Below are 12,646 nucleotides of genomic sequence, written 5' to 3' on the forward strand. Positions count from 1 at the left end.
ATTCCCACTCAGAGAAGTCCTGGCACTTCTTCCAGCAGAGGAACCGAGCACTGAGAGGCTGGCCGGTGCCACCCAGCCCGGTCTGGTCAGCCATGGCTGCCTTGTCTGGGGGTGCGTTAGCTGGGAGGGAGGGGAAGAATTGGCTACGCTCCCTCTGAAACTGGGGATTCCTCCAGTTACAATGGGTCTTGTGGCCATCTAATACTGGGGGGTGTTGTCATCTCTGACTGAAAGTTTTCCAAGTCCAGGATTTGTTAGGCCAGGGGTTTCCATGTTGGGTACGCTGTGTCACGCGTGCTAAAGGGTAACACAGACAGAGTTGCAAGCTCTCGTGACTTTCTCAGAATACCTCATTTGTAGGTAGTCCTCAGGCATTAAACAAACTGAGCTGAAGTTTTCCCCACACCTAACGGTTGCTCTAAACCCCGCTGCTGGCTGTTGCAGTGCAACGATCAGGAAAAGCTCCCACTGGGATAAACTTGGAGCAGGGAACAGCGGCCTGCTCTGGGAGGGGAAGGAGTCCATGGCAGCATAACGCGGAGCAGGCAGTGGTGGGGAAGGAGGGATGATTTACTTCTCTGCTGCCTTTCCTCTAGAAGACGGCTGCCCCCCGAGGCAGCTCTGTGGAGGGCACCACGCTGCCACAGAGCGGATGATCCAGTTTGGACGGGAGCTGCAGATGCTGAGCGAGCAGCTTTGCAGAGAATACGGGAAGAACACAATGCACAAAAAGATGCTTCAGGTAAGGCCGGGCCTTGTGCTGCACTGCAGGAGGGAAGCCCGCAGAGACTGGGTCCTCCTGCTCTGATCCTCTTTTGGCTCCCTTCCTTGGGTCCTCCTCAGCGCTGCTTCCAAGGATGCTCCTCCGGGCCAGGGCTAGGGCTGGGGCTTCTCTTGCACAGCTCCAGGTGGCCCCCACTTCTGTGTCTGGTGAGGAAGGAGGGGGCCTGCGTGGGGATTGGAGGCCAAAACTCAGTGAGCGTGGAGCATCAGCCCCAGTTCTTGGCACAGGAGAGACACGTACAGCCCCCGCTTGCCTTCACTCTTCTCCTCTCAAGTGATCCTCGACCACGCTGGCTCCCCCGCCAGAGGGAGGGGGCACCCTCTTTAACCCCCTCTCTTGATGGCCCAGTGTGGTCCCTTGCTGCCATGTCACCCATCACCTTGGCAAAGGCAGGAGGTGCCCCCACAGACAGACTCAGTGGTTTTCCAGCACGTTTGTGCCCATGCATGACCTCACTGTGCCTCTCTGCTCTCTCTTGCAGGACGCGTTTAGCTTGTTAGCTTACTCAGACCCGTGGAACTGCCCTGTTGGTCAACAGCTGGACCCGATCCAGAGGGAACCTGTGTGTGCTGCTCTTAATTCCGCTATATTGGGTAAGGCTCCATTCCTGGGTGAGCGCTCCCACTGGACAGACCGGCTCTCAAGGGCTGGCCTGTGAGCCTTAGGAAAAGCTCGGGAATGCTTGTGTTCAGCTTTTGCCCCTCTTTCTCTTGCTGGGGACTGCGAGGAGGGAAGGAAGCCTGTAGAGAATGGATCCTCCTGATCTTCTTTTGGCTCCTGTCCTTGGGTCCCCCTCAGTGCTGCTTCCAAGGATGCTCCTCGGGATTTTCTTCCCCTGAGGAAGCCAAGATGTCTTCGATGCATTTCCTGCCCCTCTTCCTTCTTGCTCCAAACCCACCTGAGTCATTTCACTGACCTCAGCAGGTCTTTTTGACGTGCGGTGTGGGTCAACAGAGTTTTGTCCTGGCATCCTCCTGCTTTCTGGCAGGGAATGCAGTCGCTGTCGCAGCAGCTTGTGAGTGAGGCCGCTTTCCATAGTGTCGGCTCTAAAGCAGAGTGGGGGTTAAATCCAGTTACCTTTGAGCTCACATTGGACATGCAGGGTTGAAGGGGTCTGTCCTCCCTTTGAGCATTGCCCCCCGTGTGTTCCTATCGTGTGCTACGCCTGCTAGAGCCCAGAGCCTGGCTGCCTGCAGCCCAGTGGTGAAACCAGGGCTGTGCTATGGTCCTGCCCTGCTGCTGTTGCTCCTTCTGGCTGTAGCGGTGCTGAGAGGGCCCCTCTCTGCACAGAGATCTGGCCATAGGTTGGGTTTCTCCAGCTAGCAAGACAGCTCCCACTTCTAATGAGCTTTGCTCTTCGTGTCCACAGGATGGGTCATGGTTGGATCCAGGTATGAGGAGTCTCTTGCCCTCCTCTCTGTCCTCAGAGCTGAGTGTCTATGCCTGCTCTTCCCTTTGCCTGCTCTTCCCTTTGCCTTAAGCGAGCACCTTCCTTGGCCTAACGGCTTGTTGTCATTTGCTCTCCTGCCTTGAATCTGGTGTAGTAAATGCAGGAGCTTTCCCCGATGGAAGTCTTGTGCTTGCAGTGTTGTTGCTGACCATTCAGGCACCTGCAGCTACAGAAAGTCCCACGGTGGAGAAATGGGTGCAGTGATGATGAGGCTATGGCCTGCCACTGGTCTGCAAGGAAGGGACCGTCCTGTTCTAGGCAGGGCCCTTGCTCCCGTCACCTCACCCCGTGCCTGCTGCGTCATTGCTCAGATGACTTCACTGGGTGCTCCCCAGCCTGGGTTGTCTCAGCCCATCTGCGGCTGGCAAACACTGCCCGCTGGGCAGCCTCTCTGTATTGGAACCCCCATCACCTCCCATCCACAGTCTTGCTCACCATGCCCAGGCGTATTTCCTAGTGGGCGTGCACACCTCTCCAAAGGAGATCTGGAGATCACCTTCTCGGGGAGGGAACAGCTTGATGGCCAAACCTGTGAGGGCTCCTGTTCTGTCTGGGCAAAGGAGCAGAAGTGATAGGATTTGGGAAGAGAATCCCTTCCCCCAGCAGCCAGCGTGGGCAGGAGTCCAGCAGGGTGGCTCCGTTCAGCTGGTTTTTGTCCAGTGCTTGAGGAGCATGGACAAGTTGCTGAGAGTGTCACCAGGAAGGCGCGAAAGACATGTCTGGACGTGCTGTGTCACACAGGCTGCAAGACACCTTGTGTAGCTCAGCTGAGGATGCCCTCTTGCGTACGTAGCAAATGTGAGGTTGAAGAGAAGCAGCAACCGGGGCATGAGTTTGCCTGGAGTGTGGGCTGCTGGAGAGATGGAGAGGTGGTCTCTCACTTGATGCCAGCTACTCCTGCCTCTCCTTACTCTTCCGTGCTTTGAGGGTCTCCTGGCTGACGCCGAGGTAGTGGGAGCCCCGCCACTGCCACCACAGCAGCACTTTCTCGAAGGCCCCAATGAGCTGCATCCCCGCGTGGGACGTGCTGTGGGCGGTGGGGCATGCAGAGGAGCCAGCGCTGCTCGGGAGTAGCTTCCTCCCAGACCCAGCACCACCTGCTAGGGATACCAGGCTCAGTGCCCGGGCAGAACCAAGAGGGACCCGAGTGCAGGTGAGCCCACATGCAGCCGGGGCGCCTCTTCTAAACCGATTTCTTTTTTTGCCCCCACAGAATCTCAGAACCTGCCAAAGCAGCCCCCGCTGATGCTTGCCCTGGGCCAGGCCTCGGAGTGTTTGCGGCTCATGGCTCGCGTGGGCTTGGGCTCCTGCTCCTTTGCCAGAGTAGACGACTATTTGCACTAGCCACCAGAGCAAGACGGAGTTGACATTGTTGAGTGGTGCCCTTCACCCTCCGTCGCTGCCACTCTACGCCACCACCTCGTCCGATAGCCTGACCTCCCTGCCACCAACACCCCTAGCACACACACAGACACACAGACACAGACACACAGACACTGCCTGTGATGGGGCGGAGCGGGCCCCTTGCTGCGTGGCTCCTCCTGACCCCAGGGACAACCGACGGGTCTCCCCCGTCTCCCTGCCATTGCTGCAGCTCCGGTGGCACTCAGTATTTCGCTGGTTATTTTAATGTAGCGCCTGCCGACGTAGGGATTTCTCTTTACTTTGAGTTGAGTTGTTTCTCATGGACCCACCGGGATTTTACCTGGAGAGTGTTGCTGAGCTGGTTTCTGCTGATTTACGGAGGGAGCTCGTCGGGTTGGTGACAGCTTGTGCTTTTCTTCCCTTCCCCCTCCATCATGCACATACAGCATCACCTCCTGTGCTAGTTACCTGAACTCTTCTCGCAGTGGCAGTTCAGAGGGATTTTTTTTTATTTTATTTGAATCCTGTTTATTAAAAAGGTCTCTTCCACCTCCACAAAGTCACTGACTTATTTATTGCCCACAGACTTGGTCCCAGCCCTGCAGAAGGGGGTAGGTCCTGTCAGGCACTATCGATGACAGCGGGAGGAGCTTGGTCCTTCCTGGTGCCCACCTTCAGGAGCACAGGGCTCCCCAGCGTTTGCCTTTGCCTGTGGGAAGACCAGAAGGCTCAACATCGCTTACATTAGTGGCTGCGCTGTGGAAGCATCGCACAGCCCTGAGCAATCAGTACATCCAGTGCTGGCAGCAGCTGGAGGGACAGGAGGGACGGATATGACATCATCTGCCGCGGTATGGGTGGCAGCAGCTTGCGTTGGCCTGTGAGAAATGCCTGTGGGGGCTGCCCCATCGGGCTCTTGGCCTTTTGTGTTAAACCATGGATCCCCCTTTCCTCTGTAGCGGAGGGCTCTGTTGCTAGGGCTCAGCAATCACAGTGTTTACCGACCCCTCCACCTAACGCAGATCCAAGTAAGCACCTCTGAATTGTGGAAGCATCTCAGGAACACTGGCGTGAGCCATGCGCAGGCCAAGGCTGGGCTGCAGGCTGGGCTCTGTGCTAGCTGCACCAGGTCTGAGCTGGGCAGAGGGGAGTGGCAATGTTTCTTTAGGGATCCTTACAAAAGTTATTTTAGTTTCAGGTCCAAAAGCGACCAGCGAGGATCTGGGGGTGAGCAACCTCCAAGTGAGGTGGACTAACGTCTCGCTGCCACAGGATGCACGGGTCCAGGGGCTCAAGCGCTGCTGAGCTTTTGGTACTCCAGCCATCAGCCTGCAGGTGTTCCTCTGTGCGTGCTTTGCCACGGTGGGGCCGGGCAGCGGGGCCGCCTGTTCTGCATCCTCTGCTGTACCCGTAGGAGACGTCGGGTCCAGTCTGGCCATACAGGAGGAACTGTAATAATGCACCGAATTAATCTTAGGTCAGTTGCTCTGAGGAGGACTCAGGGGAGCTCAGACCCAAGGTGTATTTTACTGCTGCTCTTAATATTGGTTTGTTTTTTTTTTTTTTTTGAAGGCTCAGTGAAAGATGAACAGATTGTGTTGATATTTGCCCTTAGAACGGTGGTCAGCCTGTGCCAGGACTTCAAGGGCAGGAGAGCTGGTGTGCCACCAAAGGAGGGAGGGGAGGTGGTGCCACTGAAGAAGGGAGGTGGAGGTGGTGTTGGCCTCTGAGCAGTAGCCCAGAGCAGGCAGGATTGGCTGCCTTTGCAGGCCAGATTTGCAGCTGGAACGCGAGGTCTGGGATGAAGGCAGCGCAGGGGGGCAGGTGTCCCCACACCATGGACATTCCCAGCTGCAGCAGGGAAGGCGCAGGTGGTGTTGGGGGTGCTCAGCAGTGCCTATCGCTGCCTTTCAGTGAAGATTCCAGAGCAGTGCTCGAGCCGTGGCCATCAAGAACAGAGGCAATGTGAGGTTTAGGGGTGGAGGAGGTATTTCTATTAGATCAGCTCATAAGAGTTGATAAAAGCCGAGGGAGCTCTGCATACTGAAGCCTTTTGAAGGTTCCAGTTGAACGGGAGGAAGAACTTCTTGACTTTGAGGGGGACCGAGCCCTGGCACAGGCTGCCCAGGGGGGCTGTGGAGTCTCCTTCTCTGGAGCTATTCAAAGCCCTCCTGGATGATGTCCTGTGCACCCTGCTCTGGGTGAGCCTGCTTGAGCAGGGGGGTAGGGCTGGGTGATCTTCAGAGGGCCCTTCCAACCCCTGCCATGCTGGGATTCTGGGATTCCTCTGGACAGATGGAAGCAGAGACCTGCGCTGAGGAGAATTTAACTCCCAAATCCAGGGCTTTTGTTCCTGTTCTGGGGACCAGCTCAGGTGCCTGGAAGCTCCTCTGTTGATCTCCACCTCTGCTTGTCATCCTGGGGGTGGATATTGCCCCAGCACTGCAGTTGCGGAGGTGTTAGCCCAGCGGGCAGAATTTCCTTCCGGAGCCGCCAGAGCTGCCCGGCTGAACCCACCCTGCCCCAGCACTGCGGCTGGCCCTGAGGCAGTGCATGAACCTGCCCTGGTGGGGGGCTCGTCCCCATTCCTTAGAGCCAGGCTTAGGGCCCCACACTGACAGGCTGGTGGTGGGTGCTCGGGGTGGAAATACCTGGCTTTGCCTTCCACCTTTGGCACCTTCCCCAGCTGTTGGTCACTGCTGCTGCCCAAACCATCCTGCATCTTTTCACGAAAAGCTGGCTGTGAGCTGGCAACCTGCCAACCCTACCCTGGGCTGCATCCCCCCACAGTGTGGCCAGCATCGAGGGAGGGGATTCTGCCCCTCTGCTCTGCTCTGGTGAGACCCTCTGGAGCCCTGCATCCAGCTTGGGGGTCCCCAGCACGGACAGGCAGGGACCTGCTGGAGTGGAGCCAGAGGAGGCCATGGGAATGGTCTGAGGGCTGGAGCCCCTCTGCGACAGGGCCAGGCTGGGAGAGTTGGGGTTGTTCAGCCTGGAGAAGAGGAGGCTGCGGGCAGACCTGACTGCAGCTGCTCAGTGCCTAAAGGGTGCCCATAGAAAAGGTGGGGACAGACTTTCTAGCAGGGCCAGCTGTGACAGGACAAGGGGTGATGGTTTTAAAGTAAACCAGGGTGGGGTTAGACTGGATATAAGGAAGAAATTCTTTACAGCAAGGGTGGTGAAGCACTGGCACAGGTTGCCCAGAGAGGTGGTGGAGGCCCCATCCCTGGAAACATTCAAAACAAGGTTGGGTGGAGCTGTGAGCAACCTGTTCTGGTTAATGGTGTCCCTGTTCCCTGCAGGGGGGTTGGGCTGGGTGACCCTAAAGGTCCCTTCCAACATAGCCATTCCATGATGCCATGATATTTGCAGCAACGCCACCTGCATCTCTTCAAGAGTTTTCTTTGTTCCCTCTCTTCGTGGCTCCCTTAAGCCAGGGCTCCTTGCCACGTCTCACATTAATGCCCTGCTTGCTCTTTCAACGAGGCTCTGCTGGCCCTCCTGGAGCGTTTCTTTTAGTTTTGGTTTCCCTTTCTCTACAAAAAGCCCCAAGAGGTGCTCCTGGATGCCTGGTTATTCCGGAGTCAAGGAACGCGTGCTGGGGTGGTCTCTGCCTTCTCATGGGGACCGTCCCTGTGGTAAAACCATCTTGCTGTCACACCAAGGTGAGCACTGAGGCCACACTTAATGACCATGAATTGCATGTAGCTGGGCTGGGTCCCCCCAGCCCCCACCAATGTCCATGGTGTTGTGGCAGCGGATCCCTGTGGATCCACACCACAGATGCTTCCACTCCTTGCGCGCCCCAGGTCTTGTAGCTGGTGTCCCAATTCTGGGTTTTGGGGGTGCAAAGGCTTTTCTGCTCTGACATATCTGCCCCAGAGTTGTTGCTTGGGGTTTAGGTTTTTCATTTCAAGCATTCTTGCGATCTCACTCATGGTTTCTGCTTCCCATGCTTGGATTCTGACTGACGCGGCCGTGACTCGGTGTGTTTGCGGTAAGCGGTGGAGGTCCCGGCTCCAACCCACCCCTGCTCCCATGGTGAGATTTCTGACTTGGTTTTCCCAGGTTGGTCTTTGGGCATCCCTGGCCTCTCCCTGATGGTTCACATCAGCTGAGCCTTGGGTTGGAATTGTCGTCATTTTACAAAACCAAACAGAACCGAATCGAGTTGAGGTCTTCAGCTTTGAACATGGTTGCACCCCTGGCCAGAAGCTCCGTGTGGTTTAACCATTCCTTTACCAAAAGCAATTTGGGGATATGTTACTCCAAGAGCCACATTTGTTGCTGAGTAGCAGCTGAGCTCAGAGCAGCCCATCTGAGGCTCCGCTCTGTCTGGGCTGACCCTCCCAGCGTGGCTTCTCCCCAGGGTCCTTCAGCAGAGCTGCGTGGCCGTAGCAGAAGCTGCTGGCTTCCCATTCCCCAGCGAGGGTCACAAGGGCTCGGCTGTAGCCCTGCACTGTAACGCTGATGGCTGCATGTATCAGGCTTCCATCGTGTGGGGCTGATGCCGTGGGGGGCTCTCTGCTGGGCTGACTTCACACCCCAGAAGGTTTCCCAAGCCACAGCCAGACTCTGCGTTTCTCACCGGGCAGCCTCACGGGAGTTTTTCCAGCTCTGCCATCCTTCCCAGGGCCCAATGGCAAGGCCTCTGCCAGCTCTGCCGTGGCTGCACCACCGCAGGGGCTCAGCTCTCAGCCCAGTGTCCCCAGCCGGGGGCTGCGAGGGAGGCGGTGGGAGGCACCCATCAGCCCTGTGCTCTGGACACCAGACTCTCGTTAGGATCCGATTTTGTTGGATGAGAGGAGGGCCCCCTTGCTTTCCGGAATCAGGGAGGCTGGGGCGGCCGGACCAACCTCTCCTTTCAGGTTTAATCCCTTCGAGCGAGATTCGGACACAGATGAGGGCAGATGTCCTAAGCCATTTATTGACTGCGGGGGAAAGAGAGTGAGCAGCGATGGGGAAGGAAGGAAGGAAAGATGGGAAATGAAGCGAGAGGTCCAGATGGAAGGGCGCGGACAGTCACCACCATGGATCTGCAGCGTCCTGGGGGTCCGTGCTTCTGGGGTCTGCAGTGGTGGTGGATCACACACGGGGGTCAGTGTTTGCACAGGGTCTTCAGTGATCGCACAGTCTTTGGTGGTTTCCCCCCAATCTTGGGTGATGGTGCACACCCTCCAGTGGTCTCCCCCATTGTCTGAGGCTGCGGCCTTTTCTGTAGAGCCCAGCCCGGCACACACACACACACCTTTCACGCACTTTACTTCCGTTGGGCTCTGTCCACGCACTTTCTCATTGCTGGGCCGGGGCCGGGCTCTGCTCGCATGCTGTAAGGGGCAGCAAACTGTGAGCCTTGCTGGGCAGACGGCCCCGCCAGGGGGTCCCCTGTTCCAGCGAGCCTGCAAGCCACCGTGCCCAGGCCATGGCAGCACTGGTCTCTGCAGGGGGCACCCAACTGGGCAAGCTCGGAGACAGTTGGCCGGCTGTTCAGCCCCCAGTCAGGGGGATTTATGCTGGTGTCAACTGCAGAACCATCCCTGGGGCCACACAGCCCCCCTCTCCCTGCCGAGCCTCCGCTGGCCAGGCAGGCACCTCTGGTGGCCCCAGGTGCGTGCTCCGGCCCCTTCGCCCAGGGGGGCTTCAGCCACCCCTTCCCTCAGTGGGGCGCATGGGGGATTTTTTGCAGGCTTGGCTTCTCCCAAGCTCGGATTTGGAGAAAGGAATTTTAAAAACACAAGCGTGGTGGTGACTCCTCCAGCCCAGGGACCTTGCACAGGCGTTGGGCATCATCTCCCGGTCCTACACATGCCCGCTCTTGGTGGCTCGCAGCTGAGGAGGCACACAAGCCCTGGGACCTGCCCCTGGCACGGTCAAACTTCCTTCTGCTGGTTGCTGAGCACTCGGGTCTAGGATGCAGAATGCTCGGCTGGAGCACAGGCACGAGGTCTCCACAAGTTCCAACCAGCCTCGGAGGAGCAAGTCCCCCCAGTTAGGGGTGGGGGGTCTCCTCTTTGGTACAGCGTTGGCTAAATGGACATTACCCAAACTGCGCCCGTTGGCTCAGCCTAAGCTTGGTATTTGTGAACGGAGTTACCTGACACTTCACATGAAGACTTCAAAAGTGGGGGGGAGAATTTTAACTGGGCAAGAGCCCATGGGAATGTCCTGGGAACACAACGGAGACCGGTGCTCTACTGGGTGCTGACAGGACTATTTTTATTAAAATACACATGGAGCTGGCTTGGAGCCCTGTGCTTTGTCAGTCCCCGCCGTTGCGCTGGGGAAAGGGGGCAGTGGGGGCGGTAGCTTGCATCCCCCCCTTGGGACGGGATGGGCCCCAGCCCTGCCGGAGCAGGGCTGCCTGTGTGCAGTGAGGTGGGCAACGCCGCTGGGCCCCATGGCTGGGGAGGCATCGGCCAGCAGACCCCGTGGTGGAAGGAGCTGGGCTCTCCCCATCCAGGGGTGAGCAGCTGCCAGCAGAAGCTCATCCCTGTCCCTCGGCGGCCGGGGCAGGCTCATGGCGTGGGCACTGCTGCCTCACCGGGAATTATTGGAGGGAAGCGAGCAATTCCCGCTAAGGCGTTCAGGTAAGTCCTGCCCAGCAGTGGTGACGGGTGTTGGAGGGGCAGTTGGTGACACAGCCACTGCCAACACCTATAGAAACATCTGCTGACACCTATAGATCTGCTAATGCCCGTCTGTGTTCCCGCTGTGCGATCCCCCCAGCAGACAGCACCCAATGGCTGCTTGGTAACACTCCTTGCAAGCGGTGTCCCCCGCAGTTGCGAAGCCCCACAATGCTTCCAGCACACGTGCGTGATTGCACCCCGAGGGCAGGGCCTGGGGGGGTTCGGTCGGTGCCCGTTTCTAACCGACCACCCCCTGCATCTTGTGTCCTGATGCCTCCGCACCAGTGACGTCAGCTCACGTGAGCCGTACCTGAGCAGGAGGTCCCTGGGGTCCGCAACTCCCTTCCCCATCACCCAAAACAGGCCATGGCTGTGATAAAAGCTTCAGGAATAGCATTGGCATGCGTGAGGGAGCATCGGTTTAGTTTGTTAACGAAAGGATAGGGACCACTGCCCCTGGAATGCTGGGTTCAGGGTTGGGCCCCTGACTCCCAGAAGGACCTGGAGGGGCTGGAGCGTGTCCAGAGAAGGGCAAGGAAGGTGGGGAGGGGTGTGGAGCCCCAGGCTGCTGGGGAGCGTCTGGGGGAGCTGGGGGGGTTCATCCTGGAGCAGAGGAGGCTGAGGGGAGCCCTCATCACTGCCTACAACTGCCTGAGAGGAGGGGGGAGCCAGGGAGGGGTTGGGCTCTGCTCCCAGGAAACGGGCAATGGGACGAGAAATCACAATAATGATTTTTTTTTTCACCAGGGCGGCTCCATAGGGGGGCAGATGATGCTCATCCCTCATCTCCATCACCACCTTTCTTACAGAGGGGCCATGCGCCATCCCCATACCCACCCCTCCATGTTCCGCTGCTCTTCCTCAGTATCTTCACCCCTCGGTGGCCGCAGCCCCCTGTAACATCTTCCACACCTCGTGGCCCCAGCTCTTCCTGCAGGTCAGCAACGCCTGGATCAGCCCTGGCAAGAAGCAGTTTGTCCCCTCGAACACCGCGTTGTCCGCCTGTGATGCTCTGGTTGGGGGCCAATGTGAGGCTGGTTCTCGGTGGTTAAAAACCAGGGGACCTGTTGTTTGCCACCCTGAAATGGGAACGACTGGGGATGCTACTTAGTGAGTAACATGACCAGAGAGTCCCTGAAACGGAGACGGGGGTGTCTTGCCATGAGCTCACCCCTTCCTGCAGCCGCTTGCAAATCTGTTTTCCCCCTCAGCAGCCAACATGGCTGCCATAGCCTCGGTTCCCCACGCCGCAATGGTGACACCCAGGAACGCTGTGCCTGTGAGTGGCCAAGCACAACCCGGAGGCACTCATCCCCCGGTCCAATCCCACCTCAGCTTTCCTTCCCACCACTGCTTGGCGCTTGCGGTTCCTGGGCAAAAATACCATTGGGACTGGGTTTTTTTCCCATCCCGTGCCGACGTTGGATGTCCCGGAGGATGCAGCCCTGCCCTGTCCTGCCCGTGGGCCCGCAGCGCCCATGAAGCTCTGGGCTGAGGCTCAGCCCCAGCGCTCGCCATGTTCCTTGCCTTCACCTTCCTGCATTTTCCCCGCTGTGCAGTCTGCAGCAATGGGAGCACAGCTGGAGGCTGACCCTGGCACGAAGGGTTTGGCAGCTCAGGTTCTTCCTCTCCACTCCCCCACACCCAACCACCTCATTCTGGAGCGCCTGCAGAGCCTGGACGGACAGACGCACGCATGGCCCTTCCCATGGGCACAGGTCCTCACTCACAGGTCCCTGGCCTGTGGGTCAGGACCCGGCCCCGCTGCTGTGTTCCCAGTGGAGCATGCCATGCCCAGGCACAGTTCGCCCCAAGCCTGGAGGAACGCTTGCCTGTGGTAAAGGGGTTTTTTCAGTTGCACCCTGCCCTGGGTTTGAGGGATTTTCTCCCTGGGCTGAGGAATCAGGAAAAACAGCCTGGGGAAACAGCCTGGGGAAAGGAGCCTTTATTATAAATATCTGCTGTGCTGGGCACGTGCCAGCAGGGCAGTGACAGGGGCAGGGAGCTGGTGGCCGCTCCGTGCCACTGGGACACCCGGTCCCGCCGGGGTGGGGGCTGGCTCTGCCATGGGACCCCCCAGGGAGATGCCATGAAGCACCGCCCCCCCCCCTCCAGCGGTGGGGGACGGGGTGCATGGCCCCGTGGGGGGGGATTTCATTTTTTCCTCCGGAGGTTTTTCAGGGCTTTCTTCACCCAGGCCCTCTCGGGGTCGGCGCAGATCTTGTTGCCGGTGGAGGTCACAAGTCTGCAGGGAGAAAGCAAGGAAAGCAAAAATGACTTTCACTCTCTCTTCAAGAGGGTGAAAACACAAACCGAGAGCTGTTCCCTTACCATTCCTGCCCTGCGCGCGGCCCCATCCTGGGCATGGGCTCGGAGCTGTCTCCCACAGCCCATGCCCCCCACCCGGCTACATCCCCC

The 12,646-nt window shown here is 58.4% G+C and overlaps 2 protein-coding genes across 4 annotated transcripts in view; one reads left to right on the top strand and one right to left on the bottom strand.

Annotated features, from left to right (window-relative positions):
• Positions 1-5,715, top strand: part of RANBP10 (RAN binding protein 10) — a 68,329-nt gene extending 62,614 nt beyond the window's left edge. For 2 of the 3 annotated variants that reach the window (XM_035898858.1, XM_035898860.1), the window contains 3 exons: positions 597-742; positions 1,266-1,377; positions 3,448-5,715. In XM_035898858.1, coding sequence (XP_035754751.1) covers positions 597-742; positions 1,266-1,377; positions 3,448-3,578 — 389 coding nt within the window. In that variant the 3' untranslated portion in view covers positions 3,579-5,715. The remainder of the gene's footprint in view (positions 1-596; positions 743-1,265; positions 1,378-3,447) is intronic. The other variant, XM_035898859.1, reaches the window with a different exon arrangement.
• A 6,667-nt stretch (positions 5,716-12,382) lies between these two features.
• Positions 12,383-12,646, bottom strand: part of CCL17 (C-C motif chemokine ligand 17) — a 1,447-nt gene continuing 1,183 nt past the window's right edge. Inside the window, exon 3 of the mRNA XM_009643356.1 lies at positions 12,383-12,473. Coding sequence (XP_009641651.1) covers positions 12,383-12,473 — 91 coding nt within the window. The remainder of the gene's footprint in view (positions 12,474-12,646) is intronic.

This window comes from Egretta garzetta, unplaced genomic scaffold, assembly GCF_000687185.1.
Source record: "Egretta garzetta isolate BGI_Z169 unplaced genomic scaffold, ASM68718v1 scaffold27, whole genome shotgun sequence".
Classification (NCBI taxonomy): Eukaryota; Metazoa; Chordata; class Aves; order Pelecaniformes; family Ardeidae; genus Egretta; species Egretta garzetta.